The sequence below is a fragment of the Phoca vitulina genome, unplaced genomic scaffold, assembly GCF_004348235.1.
Source record: "Phoca vitulina isolate PV1807 unplaced genomic scaffold, GSC_HSeal_1.0 scaffold14, whole genome shotgun sequence".
Taxonomy (NCBI): domain Eukaryota; kingdom Metazoa; phylum Chordata; class Mammalia; order Carnivora; family Phocidae; genus Phoca; species Phoca vitulina.
Genome location: NW_022589717.1, coordinates 7,100,896 through 7,115,183, shown reverse-complemented (window position 1 = coordinate 7,115,183; position 14,288 = coordinate 7,100,896). Strand labels below are relative to the sequence as shown.

At 37.2% G+C, this 14,288-nt stretch overlaps 1 protein-coding gene across 5 annotated transcripts in view; it reads right to left on the bottom strand.

The window, feature by feature from the left end:
• LARP1B (La ribonucleoprotein 1B) overlaps positions 1-14,288 on the bottom strand; it is a 125,338-nt gene that overhangs the window by 53,049 nt on the left and 58,001 nt on the right. Inside the window, exon 12 of one of the 5 annotated variants that reach the window (XM_032412824.1) lies at positions 10,303-10,901. The exons of the other annotated variants lie outside the window; for them this stretch is intronic. Coding sequence (XP_032268715.1) covers positions 10,785-10,901 — 117 coding nt within the window. The 3' untranslated portion in view covers positions 10,303-10,784. Of the gene's footprint in view, positions 1-10,302; positions 10,902-14,288 lie in introns of those variants that run through there. 5 annotated transcript variants of the gene reach the window in all.

Below are 14,288 nucleotides of genomic sequence, written 5' to 3'. Positions count from 1 at the left end.
CTGCAATAAACATATGGGTACATAGATCTTTCTGAATTAGTGTTTTTGTTTTCTTTGGGTAAATACCCAGTAGAAGAATTATTGGATCATATGGTAATTCTACTTTAAATTTTTTAAGGAACCTCCATACTATTTTCCATAGTGGCTGCACCAGCTTCCATTCCCACCAACAGTGCACAAGGGTTCCTTTTTTCTACATCCTCGCCAACATTTGCTATTTCTTGTTTTTGATTATAGCCATTCTGACAGGTATAAGGTGATCTCTCATCGTGGCTTTAATTTGCATTTCCTTGATGGTTAGTGATGTTGGGCATCTTTCATGTGTCTGTTGGCCATCTGTACGCCTATTCAAGCCCTCTGCCCATCTTTGGATTATTTGCTTTTTGGTGTTGAATACTGTAAGTTTTCTATGTATTTTAAATATTAGCCCCTTATTGGATACATCATTTGCAAATATTTTCTCCCATTCAGTAGGTTGCCTTGTTTTTTTGATGGTTTCCTTTGCTGTGCAAAAACCTTTTATTTTGGTGTAGTCCCAATAGTTTCATTTTGCTTTTGTTTCTCTTGTCTGAGAAGACATATCTAGAAAGAGATTGCCATGGCTGATGTCAAAAGATATTACTGCTGGGGCACCTAGGTGGCTCAGTCGGTTAAGCGTCTCCCTTTGGCTCAGGTCATGATCCCAGGGTCCCAGGATCAAGCCCTGCATTGGGCTCCCTGCTCAGCAGGGAGCCTGCTTCTCCTTCTCCCTCTGCCTGCCTGTCTGCCTGCTTGTGATCTCTGTCAAATAAATAAATAAAATCTTAAAAAAAAAAAAAAAGGTATTACTGCTTCTGTTTTAGGAGTTCTATGGTTTCAAGTCTTACATTTAAGGTCCTTAATCGATCTTGAGTTTACTTTTGTATATTATGTAAAATGGTGGTCCAATTTCATTCTTTTGCACCTAACTGTTCAGTTTTCCTAGCACCTTTAGCTGAAGAGGTTGTCTTTTCCCCATTATATATTCTTGCTTCCTTGGTTATATGTTGACCATATATGTGTGGGTTTATTTCTAGGCCCTCTATTCTGCTCCATTAATCTATTTTCTGCCAGTACCATACTGTTTTGATTATTATAGTTTTGTTACATACCTTAAAATTTATGATTGTGATACCTCCAGCTTTGTTCTTCTTTCTTAAGATGCTTTGCAATTTGGAGTCTTTTGTGGTTCCATATGTATTTTAGGATTATTTGTTCTAGTTCTGTGGAAAATGTTGGTGTTTTTATAAAGATTACATTTCTTTGTAGTAGTATATTTCATTTGTATTATATAGATATTTTGACAATACTGGTTCTTCTAATCCATGAGCACAGTATACCTTTCCATCTGTGTCATCTTCAATTTGTTTCAACAATGTTTAATAGTTTTAAGATACAGGTCTTTCACCTGCTAGGTTAAGTTTATTCTTAGGTATTTATTCTTTTTGGTCTAATCGTAAATGGGATTATTTTCTTAATTTCTCTTTCTGCTACTTCATTATTAGTGTAAAGGGACTCAACAGATTTCTGTATATTAATTTTGTATTCTGTGACTTTACTGAATTCATTTATCAGTAGTTTTCATCAGTCATTTCTAGTAGTTTTTTGGTGGATTCTTTAGGGCTTTCTATATATATTATCGTATATATATTCAATCTGCCAATAATGAAAGTTTTACTTCTTTACCAATTTGCAAGCCTTTTATTTTTTTTTTCCTGAGTGACTGCTGTGGCTATGACTTCCAGTACTATGCTGAATAAAAATGGTGTTAGACCATCCTTGTCTTTTTCCTGACCTAGCTAAAAGTTAATGAATTTCATTCATCTTCTTAAAGAACCACTCCTGGTTTCATTAATCTGTTTTATTTTTTTAGTCTCTATTTCTGCTCTGATCTTTATTATTTCTTTCCTTCTACTTCTTTTTCAACCTCCCGTAGGTGTAAAATCAAGTTGGTTGAGATATTTTTTGCTTCTTGTGGTAGGCCTGTATTGCTACAATCTTCCCTCTTAGAACAGCTTTTACTAAGTATCCCAAAGTTTTTGGACCATTGTGTTTTCATTCTCATTTGTCTCTATGTATTTTTTTATTTCCTCTTTGATTTCTTGGTTGACTCATTCATTGTTTAGTAGCATGTTATTTAGCCTCCATGTATTTGTGTTCTTTCCAAGATTTTTTTTTTTAAGATTTATTTATTTAATTGACAGAGAGAGAGAGACAGCAAGAGAAGGAACACAAGCAGGGGCAGAGGGAGAGGGAGAAGCAGACTCCTCGTTGAGCAGGGAGCCTGATGCAGGGCTTGATCCCAGGACCCTGGGATCATGACCCAAGCCGAAGGCAGTCACTTAACCAACTGAGCCACCCAGGCGCCCCTCCAAGATATTTTTTATTTGAGAGAGATCATGTGAGAGTACAAGCAGGGGGAAGGCCAAGGGAGAGGGAGAAGCAAGCTCCCTGCTAAGCATGGAGCCCGACAACATGGGGCTCAATCCCAGGACCCTGAGATCAGGACCTGAGTCAAAAGCAGATGCTTAACCGACTGAGCCACCCAGGCACCCCTCAAGCTTTTTCTTGTGGTTGATACCCAGTTTCATACTGTTTGATTGGAAATGATGGTATCAAATTTTTAAATTTTATTGAGACTTGTTTGGTTGACCTAATATATCTATTCTGGATAATGTTCCACGTGCACTTAAGAATGTGTATTCTAGAGGCACCTTGGTGGCTCAGTTGGTTAAACGCCCAATTCGACTTTGGCTCAGGTCATGATCTCGGGTTATGGGATTGAGCCCCACATTGAGCTCCATGCTCAGCACAGAATGCTTGGGATTCTCTCTCTCCCTCTCCCCTTCCCCCCGCTGGCTCATGCAGGTGCTCTCAATAGATAAAATCTTGGAAAAATAATGTGTGTTTTGTTGTTTTTTGGATGGAACATTGTATCTATTAGGTCCATTTGGTCCACATGTCATTCAAAGCCACCATTTCCTTGATTTTCTGTCTGAAAGAAATATCCATTGATGTAAATGGGGGTTAAAGTCCCCTACTATTATTGTGTTACTGTCAATTTCTTCCTTTACTTCTGTTAGTAATTGCTTTATGTATTTAGGTGCTTCCATGTTGGATGCATAAATATTTACAATCGTTTTATCATCTTGTTGGATTGTTCCCTCCATTATGTAGTGTCCTTCTTTGTCTCATTAGTCTTTGTTTTCAAGCCTATTTTGCCCAACAATATATATTGCTACCCCAGCTTTCTTTTCACTTTCATTTGCATGATAAATGTTTTACTATTCCTTCACTTTCACTCAGCACATCTTTAGGTCTGAAGTAAGTCTCCAAAGTCATGTATAGATAGGTCTTCTTTTTGTAAACTAGTCTGTTATCCTATATCTTCTGATTGGAGCATTTAGTCCATTTATATTTAAATAACTGATAAGTATGTATTTATTGCCATTTTGTTACTTGTTTTACGGTTGTTTTGGTAGTTTTTCTGTGTACCTTTCTTCTCTTGTTCTCATCCTTGTGGTCTGACAGCTTTCCTTAGGGCTTTGCTTGGATTCTTTTCTCTTTATTTTTTCTGTATCTGTTACAGGTTTTTGTGGTTTGTGGTTACCTTAGATTCATATATAACATCTTATGCATATTGCAGTTTATATTAAACTAATGGTCACTTAAGTTTGAACTCATTCTAAAAGCATTAAATTTTTAATCCCCTCACTCATATTTTATGTATATGATGTCATTCTTTACATCCTTTTATTTCATGCATCCCTTGACTGATTTTTGTAGATATAATGGGATTTACTGCTTTGTGCTTTAACCTCCATACTGGTTACACTGAAATAAAAATCAATACACTAAAGGGAATCAGTGACAGATTAGAAGAGGCAGAAGAACGAATCAGCAATCTGGAAGACAGGGTAATGAAAAGCAAATAAGCTGAACAGGGAAAAGGAAAAACTATAAAAAATGAGAAGAGATTAAGGGAACTCAGTAACATCATCAAGCGTAATAACGTTTTCATTATGGGAATCCCAGAAAAATCAAAAAGAAGGGTCAGAAAACTTATTTAACGAAATAATAGCTGAAAACTTCCCTAATCTGGAAAAAGAGAAATCCAGATCCAGAAAACAGAGAGAGCACCCAACAAAATTAACCCAAAGAGGTTTACACTAAGACACAATAAGCAAAATGGCATAAAAGTAGCGATAAAGAGAGAATTTTAAAAGGAGTAAAAGAAAACAAGTTATATACAATGGAAACCCTGTAAGGTTATCAGCTGATTTTTCAGTAGAAACTTTGCAGGCCAGTAGAGAGTGTCATGATATACTCAAAGTACTGAAAGGAAAAAACTCTGCAACCAAGAACACTCTATCCAGCAAAGTTATGATTCAGAATAGAAGAACAGAGAGAGTTTCCCAGACAAAAGTTAAAGGAGTTCATTATCACTAAACAAGCATAAAGTTAATTCTTTGAGTGGAAAGAAAAGGCCATAATCAGGAGTAAGAAAATCATGACACGAAAAAATTTCACAACTAAATGCAAACATACAAAATTAATCACTTATGAATATACTTATTTTTAATGATATAAAATGCATCAGTAACTTTGTATATTTATGGAAAAAAGCCTTCCTTCACCTTCCCCCACAAGTGGTTCAGATATTTTCTTAGAAAAGGTTTATTGTTTTGTCTTTCACATTTAGGTTTCTAATCCACTTAAAAGTAATGTAAATGTAGTTTGAGGCAGGGTTCAAATTTCACTTTTTCCCCCATAAAAGTATCTTACTGACTCATTATTAAGTAGTGCATTCTTTCCCCATTGCTCTGGAATATAACCACCTGTGTCATACATCCTGTGTCTACATATAAGTAAAATATTCCTGGTTCTCTATTCTCTCAAATTATCTATATATGCATTACCAACATTTCATTATTTTAATTATTATAGCTTTATTAAAAATCTTAATATCTGGTAGGACAAGTCAACTTTGCACTTTTAAAAGTGACTTTGTGGGCCCCTGGGTGCCTCAGTTGTTAAGTGTCTGCCTTCAGCTCAGCTCATGATCCCAGGGTCCTGGGATCGAGCCCCACATCAGGCTCCCTGCTCAGCGGGAAACCTGCTTCTCCCTCTCCCACTCCCCCTGCTTGTGTTCCCTCTCTCGCCGTGTCTCTCTCTGTCAAATAAATAAATAAAATCTTAAAAAGAAAAAAAGTGTCTTTTGCTATTTTTTTTTTTTACAGAGGGAGGGGGAGAGAGAGAGAGAGTAGGCAGGAGAGGGGGACACAGGGAGAGAGACAATCCCAAGCAGGCTCCACGCCCAGCACCGAGCATGATGTGGGTGGGGCTCAATCCCACAAACCTGAGATCATGACCCCATCCAAAATCAAGAGTCAGACACCTAACAGACTGAGCCACCCAGGCGACCTAAAAGTGTCTTTGCTACTTTTAACATTTTGCACTTGCATATAAATTTTGGAATCAGCTCCTCCTAATAGGAAGGGAGTAAAGGAAAGAATGAGGGGAAAAACTTGGGGGACTGCAATGAATATATATATCAAGATGTTGAGGACCATTTCTACAATGTTAATTCTTGCAGTCTGTGAAGATAGCATCTCTATTTACAGCTCTTAACATCTTTTTAATAAAGTTTGTAATACTCTCCACAAAAATCTTGCACATTTTTTGTTACAATTATCCTAGTTACTTCTTACTTCTTTAAGATTTTTATTCATTTGAGAGAGAGACAGACAGAGCACAATCATGGGGAGGGGCAGAGGGAGAGGGAGAAGCAGACTCCCTGCTGAGCTGGGAGCCTGATGCTAGGCCCGGTCCCAGGACCTAAAGATCGTGACCTGAACCAAAGGCAGACACTCAACCATCTGAGCCACCCAGGCACCCCTGCTTCTTACTTCTTGCTGCTATTATAAACAGCTTTTTTTTTTAAATTTTCATTTTTCTGGTTGCTAGAAAAAATGCAAAGACATTTATATATTGATCTTTATATCTAGGAATCTTGCTGCAGACTACTAATTCTAGTAATCTTTAAATTTCTAGGATTTCTAAAATAGCTATTAAAATCTTTAAAAAAATAAAATAAAATAGCTATTAACTTCATCCTATTCTTTAAATGAATGCTTTAAATTTTTTACCATTATGTATAATGTTAAGTGTAGGTTCCTGTGCAGATATTTTTATTTGGGTTATAGAAACTTACATCTATTTTGCAAATTCTTTTTTCTAAATCCTAAATACATATAAGCTTATCAAATGCTACTGCTACATCTATTAAGTTTATATTTTTTCTCTTATAACCTCTAAATGTGGCAAACTGGTATCCTAATGCTAAATTAGCCTGATTCTGAAATAAATTCAATTTATTAAACTTATATTCCATGAGTTCTAGAAAATTCTTAGCCCTATATCTTCATATATTGCCTCAGCCCCCCCTTTCTCCCTGCTCTTTCTGGAACTATAGTTAGATCTGTACATTGGATTTTCTAACTCCAATTCCTGAATGTCTTTCATAATTTCCCTCTCACACTGTTTTATTGTGGGTAATTTCTGCCAACCTCTCTTCCAACTTACTAATTCTCAGTGTCTTGTCAGCTTTGTCTCACCTGCTATTAAATCCAACTATGAATTCTTAATTTTACATGAATATTCACTTATAGGAATTCCATTCATTTTTTCAAATCTGCTTTTTATTTTCCCATTCTCATATTTTGAACTTCATCATTTATTAATTGAACTATGTAAAACATTTATTTTATATACTATGGCTGCTACTCTGTGACTGGGTAATTCCAACATTCAAAGTATCTGTGAGTTTCTTTCTGCTGTCATTTCAGCTGTAGAATGCACTTGGTATCTTATTTCCTTGAGTGTTTAATAATTTTTTTCTCAGAGCTACTTATTTTCTTCAGAAAATATTTTATCGAAATTATTTTGAGGCTTGGAATGAAGTCAGTCTGGGAAGCAAACTACAACTAACGGGCCAAAATATTTGGTAAAGTCAAAAATATTTACTATCCAGCCTGATACAGAAGAGTCTGCCATCCTCAGTTCCTCCAAAGATGATATGGGTTTGCTTATGCCAGGCACCTGTGATTATTAACAGCCCAGAATTACTTTGTATTGTCAGTTTTAACTTTTTTAGACTAATAAAATATATTATGAATTTCAACTGAATATCCATAAATGACTACCAGCACATAGTTACTTCTCAGGGCACTTTCCACCTGCCTCCATTCAGAACCAAGACCCAGGTATACAATTTTTCTTAGTTTCTTTGTGACTCAAATGAATGGTGAGTTCATTTCTAGTTCACTGTCACATTGAAGATATAGCCTCGTCTCCTATTTTACTTCCTCACTTGGGTGGATCCTAGGGTTTATCTCCTGTACCATGTTCATAAGGCTATGAATTTCAAAATGAAGTTCACCTTATTTAGTACATGTCTTCAGAGTAAACACCTGTTCTTGAACTCAGTTTCTTTCTCTAGATTCTCACTTTAATCTGTGGAATTAGTGAGTATACCTTATTTTTTGTAGATTTTTTTCAATAATTTTATCTAGGATTTTTACTTATTCTCCACAGAAGGGTCATCTGGGAACTTACCCTTACATATAATCATATACAGAACACTTGAATCAACCTCCTTCACTTGTATTTTGCTATACCAGAGGTTTATATAAGGTGCTGTGGAAAGAGCAGGAAGTGGAAACCAGGAAAGGATGCTCAAAGAAGCTGATGTCCAATCAAGTCTGAAATATGAATAGGAGTTTGTCTAACAAAGATGATAGGCAAGAGCATTTGAAGACTTTGAAGAAATATATGGAAAAGCTCAGAGATAAGAAGAGTATCTTTGGGAAACTAAGTATTTCAATGTACAAAGAGATGAGCAATAAGGGTGGAAAAGTGGAAAGAGAGATATGGAAGAATTCATGAAATATGAGAGTACAAATGAGGCTTACTGACTTATGTGAGGCAAGAGGGCTATACCCATGACAATGTTCAGGGATCATAGAGCCAATTATCAAGATAAGACTCATAGAGCAATGTAGAGTTTTTTGTTTTGTTTGGAGAGGAAAAGGAGCTGGGGGTGGGTGGGGGGTTGAATTATGAAATAATAAATTCAGTTTGGGGCATGTTGATTTTTAAAGGCCTCTAGGACAAATATGATGAAATGTCCCAGGAAACACCTAGATACATTGTACCTGAAATTTAGGATCAAAATCTAGTCTAGACATAAAAGAGTTGGGATTAAAAACAACAGCCACAAATGAAGCCCTGAGTAGAAAGACGGCCTAGGGAGAAAGACGGCCTAGGGAGAATAGTTGAGTCTTAAGTCATAAGCCTAGGAATCGCCGGCATTTAAGAAAAAAGAGAAGATAAGCATGTAAATCGAACTGAAAAAGAGTGGCTTTAGAAGTAGGAGGAAAAGCAAAAAAAAAAAAAAAAAAAAATTGACTAATGGGAAAGCCAAATAAATGTTCAAGATCAAGTAAGATCTAGATAGTCTTTTATCCATCGGTTTTAGAAATAAGTCAGTAATAATCTCAGTACTATCCTCCATTTTCCTCTGTCTGGTCTCTTTGGTCTAAAGCCTCTACAGTAAAACTTCCTCCAAAAGAAGTAGCCTCTAGTCTCCCACTGCTCACTAGGAATCTTTGATTTTTCTAAGAACCCTAGTCTCTCATTCTACAAAAATGACTTTTTATCTTCATCACTCTCGACACTTTCACCAGCCCCATAACCTTGACCCAGTTCACTGAGAAAGGTTAAATCATGAGAAGGAACTCACTCCCTCATATTTCCACCACCAAATCTACAAGCTCTCCCACACCCATGTTCTACTTCTCTCCAGATAAAGACAGGATCACTTTGAAGGCCAATACACTTCTGTATAAATGCTTCTCAACTAGAGGTGATTTTGCCCACAACTCCCCTAAAGGTACTTTTTTTTTTTAACTGTGGGGGTAGGGTGCTACTGGCATCTGAAGGGTAGAGGTCAGGGATAATGCTAACCATCCAATGTTGCAAGACAGCCCCCACAAAGAATTACCTGATTCAAAACGTCAGTAGTACGGAGGCTGACAAACCCTGCTCCACATGTTCTGAATCCCTTCCTGTCTCTGAGAACTTAGCCCCATTTTTCTACTCCCTTCTGTATTTTCAACTCTCCCTTTCTACTCGACCATTCCCGTCACCATGTAAATGTTCCAGTATTTTCCATTCTTTAAAAATATACACACACACACACACACACACACACACACACACACCCCACATTCTCTGACTGCTTATGTCCCTTTAGGTACTATTTCTCCAATACTTTATACCAAAGTTCAATACTTGTATTATTCAATATAATATTTAATACTCACATACATTTGAATGTATTATACTCATATTTCCACTAGTCATTTCTTCAGACTTTTCCCCCAACTGTTCCACTGAGGTAACTCAGCAAGTTTCTTCTTTCCTGTTTATGAAGAGGCTCATAACTAAATTCAATGGTCAATTATGGTACTTATCTATTGCAAAGATTTTCTGGTCTAATTATCTCCATCCACCCACCCTACTCCCAATGACACCATCATTATAAATTACTAAGAGATTGTACTTTCAGTAGTCAGTCATGTTCACTACTACATTCCCAGTTCCCAGCACCATCAGGCACTCAAATATATGTTAATGACTGAATCCCTGGCAAAGAGTTAATTTCTTATGAAGCTACCATATTTGAAGTATGTATGTCAAGATAAGACACTAACATATGCAAGGGATTATGGCTGGAATTTCAACAATGGGGCAAAACCTGAAATCAGGTCTCCTGATTCAGCTGTCTCTCCAGCAGGAAGTCAATTCAAAACATTTTTCAAAAAAATTTCAAGATTTTATTTTTAAGTAATCTCTACACCCAGCATGGGGCTCAAACTCACAACCCCGAGAGCATCACATGCTCTACCAACAGAGCCAGCCAGGCACCCCTCAAAACATTTCTAAAGTGAGTGACTACACTTGATTTGGGGCCTCATGTTGTACATGAGAGTAAAGTGATCTGAGAATCTTTCAGACTAAGGTATTAGAAGGAAGAATTAAGAATTTCACATTTTAGGGCACTTGGGTGGCTCAGTCTGTTAAGAGTCTGCCTTTGGCTCAGGTCATGATCTCAGGGTCCTGCCATAGAGTCCCACATCCGCTCCTTGCTCAGCAGGGAGCCTGCATCTCCCTCTCCCTGCCACTCCCCCTGCTTGTACTCTCTAATAAATAAAATCTCAAAAAAAAAAAAAAAAAAGGAATTTTACATTTTAAAATACACAAAAGGATTAATCATGGAAATGTCTAACATTGTGGCACCCAGGAAGAACTCCACAGACTTTACTTTGATGTCACAATTTCTACGTAAAGCCTGAAGCTTCTGCATTCTTTAAACTCCTGGTCTCTCCTGCACTGGTATCATTAATTATTACTGGTCCCACACAACTATAATATGGCCTTTGTTCTTTCTCCCACATGCCCAGTCTTTACGGTTTCCAAGTCTCTAAACCCTATGAGGTAGAAAAGAATGACCCCCATCTGAGATTCATAGGAGTTTTTAGTCCAAAACTGTACTCAGTGAACTTGCACACAAGTTGATTCTTGGTCAGGAACAGGCCTCAGTTTTGCCAGAAAGGTTCTCAACTTGGTGTTCTTCACTAGTGAGAAAAGGAACAGCTCAACTGGTGGTGAGGGAAAATTTAGATGACTCTCTTCTTGCCAAGTCAATATGATGCCCATATGATGTCTGCCAGGTGATGATGTGGTATCTCTTGGTGATTTGTACACCATTTCCAGCTATATACCAAAGACTTCACCACAGTTGAAGTTCCTCTCACTACCTGCAACAAATACAGACAAGGGCCTACTTGCATTTGTAAGGGGAATGTGGCAAGTAGTCAGCAAAATCAAAAGCAGCCACTGGGTATCCACAATTCCAGAACATTATCTGGGTCAAGGTAGAAGAGAGAGCCCCCACTCAGTATACTCTCAACAATGTCTCTGCAATGGTCTCGGTCATTCAGCAACTGGAAATGTTTTCTTATACAACACAAAGCCAGTAACTCCAAGACCACCTCTGGAAATTGACACTTAGACCACCAGTGATTAACTTCACATAATACTCCAGGAAGTACTGGACAAAGCTGGCATACTGTACAACAGCAAATGTTATGAGCCTAAAGATGAGATAAGCAGGCTGACCGATGTGATTCACAAGCTTTCAATTTGAAGGTTCTTCTTGAAATGCTGGAAACAAAGGTATGAATATATATATTTAGGTTTCTACATAAACAACTGGGACAGAGAGTATAATGATTGAGGAACTGGTTGTAATGGTTTCTCTCCCTTGTTCTGCAGATTCAAACTAAAGATTTCTAATTAGGGGGCAGTATCATGAGATAGTAGACTGGGCAGTCCCTGAACTTCATGTGCCCAGAGGCAAGCGAGCACTATGAGTAAACAGACACAGAGGCCCACCAGCACATCTCTGAGATGGAAGGCCTATCTGTATCTCTTCTATTAATAGTGCCTTCAACACTGTCCAAGTTTCCACCACCACCCCAAGCAGACCACTGGGTAAGAATAGTTAGATGCAAAAAAAACAAAGACAGGCTCAACCTACCTTGAGTTTTAGCCCAAGGAGCAACAACCCTGCAGCTCCAAGAAGTGAATTAGTCACCTTTGGCTTGCCTCTTATTGTCCCACACATCCCAATTCATGCTAGCCTGGTTTTAAGTATTATTAGGAAATATGCCATACAGGGGCGCCTGGGTGGCTCAGTCGTTATGCGTCTGCCTTCGGCTCAGGTCATGATCCCGGAGTCCTGGGATCAAGCCCCACATCGGGCTCCCTGCTCTGCGGGAAGCCTGCTTCTCCCTCTCCCACTCCCCCCTGCTTGTGTTCCCTCTCTCGCTGTGTCTCTCTCTGTCCTATAAATAAATAAATAAAATCTTTAAAAAAAAAAAAAAAAAAGGAAATATGCCATACAGAAGAATGTATTAAATATACATGTGCAACTTATCCAGAAAAATATTCATATAGCAACTAGAAACACAACACTGTTAGTACATTAGAACCTGTATATCCTAGTCCCTCACCCCCCAAATCACCAAAATTCTGACCTGAAATTCTGATCAATCATTCCTGGCTTTTCTTTATATGACCTTCTATGTATACATACACTTCTGAAAGATACATGTTTGATTTGACCTGCCCTTGAGCTTTATGGAATCAGACGCTGTATATAACCACTCTTAACTTCTTACACTTAGCTCTTCTCAAGATTCATTCATAAAGGTGTTTATAGCTGTCATTCATTTTCACTACTATATAATTTATACACTGTATACTATACCATAACATGTCCAGTCAGTAGCTGATAGGTATTTTAGTTATTTCCAATCTGTGAATATAATGAACAATTCTGCTATTTTGCCATGTATTGTTCCTGATGAACACTTTTAAGTTCCACTAGAGCAGTGCTGTCCAATATACACATAATGAAAACCACAAATAATTCTAAATTTTCCAGTAGCTACATTAAAAACATTTTTTTAATATTTTATTTAACCAAATATATCATTTCAATATGCAGTAATTATAAAGATCATTGAGATATTTTACATTCTTCTTAACTAAGCCTTCAAAATCCAATACTGTACATTTAAAGCAAATCTCCTTTTGGACTAGTCATTTTGAAAACTCAATAACCGCAGGTGGTTAATGTTGGAACAATGCAACTCAAGAGCATTTTTTTTTTTAAGATTTTATTTATTTATTTGACAGCATAAGCAGGGGGAGTGGCAGGCAGAGGGAGAGGGAGAAGCAGGCTCCCCACTGATCAAAGAGCCAGATGTGGGACTTGCAGGACCCTGGGATCATGACCCGAGCAGAAGGCAGACGTTTAATTGAGCCACCCAGGCACCCCTCAAGAGCATATTCTTAAGTACAGATGGTAAGCATAAGATATGGTTTCACATTTTTTATTCCCACAGATTAATAAAGTTCTTGTTCCAAATATTCCCAAACATTAGTCTGTTTTAATTTTGCTCACATGGGCTTCATGAAATATTTCACTGACATTTTAATTTGCATCTTCTTAATAATGTTAAACACTTTTTCATGATTTCAACCATTTGGGCTTCATCTTTCATGAAATGCTGGTTCATGTCTTATAATCAGTTTCTACTGCATCTTTTATTGATATGTACATTTTTTTTTAAATTTTCCTGAAGTAATCTCCATGCCCAATGTGGGGCCTGAACTCACTACCTGAGATCAAGAGCCGCATGCTCTATCAACTGAGCCAACCAGGTGCCCCTACGCATTTGTTTTACAATACTTATCACACCATGAATGGAAACTATTTTTTTTTTCGCTTCATGAACTACATATGCACTCTTGATGTTTAATAAAAAATTATTTGTGATAAATTTTTTTATTTTGTCCTTTATGGTTGTGTATTTTGTGTCCACTTAAGAAACCTTTCCCTACTGTGAGATCATGAAAATCTTTTACTATTATCCCTTCACAGCGTTTTGCTTTTGCCTTTCACGGGAATAGTTTCGAATGACACTAGAAGGCAGAAGCCTGTAATTTCACTTTCTTCCCCCACACACAATTTTCCCAGAACCACATATGAAAAATCAGATTTTCTCCTTGATTTGTAATCCTACCTGTCATTCACCAAGTGTGCATATATGCATGCAACCGTTTTGGGACTTCCTATTCCATTTCTACGGTCCGTATCTTTAATTTGCTAAAACGAGTTGCCCTGCTTTTAGGAGTGTGATGAGTTTCTTGTCCCTTACATTTTCATATAAATTTTAGAATCAGCTTATCAAATCCCTTTGAAAAAAATCTGTTGAAATACTTACTGGTATTTAATTGACTTTTGAATTGACTTTGGGAAAATTACCCTCTTTACCACACTGGATCTTTCAAACATGAGCTTGTTATTTCTCTCCCTACTTATGTCTTTACTAACACCTTTAATTATAATAATCTCCTTAAAAGTCTGGTTAAAACTTTTACCTTTTCAAAGGTCTGTCTTCTAAAAGATCTATCCTATGGGAGGCAGAAGGGTCCTTCAAAGATATCCAGATCCCAATCTCTGTAACGTGATTATGTTAAATAAATGCAAAACGGAATTTGCACATGTAATTCAGATTTCTAATAAGTGACCTTAAAATAGGGAGCTTACTTTCAGAAGTGAATCTGATTTGATT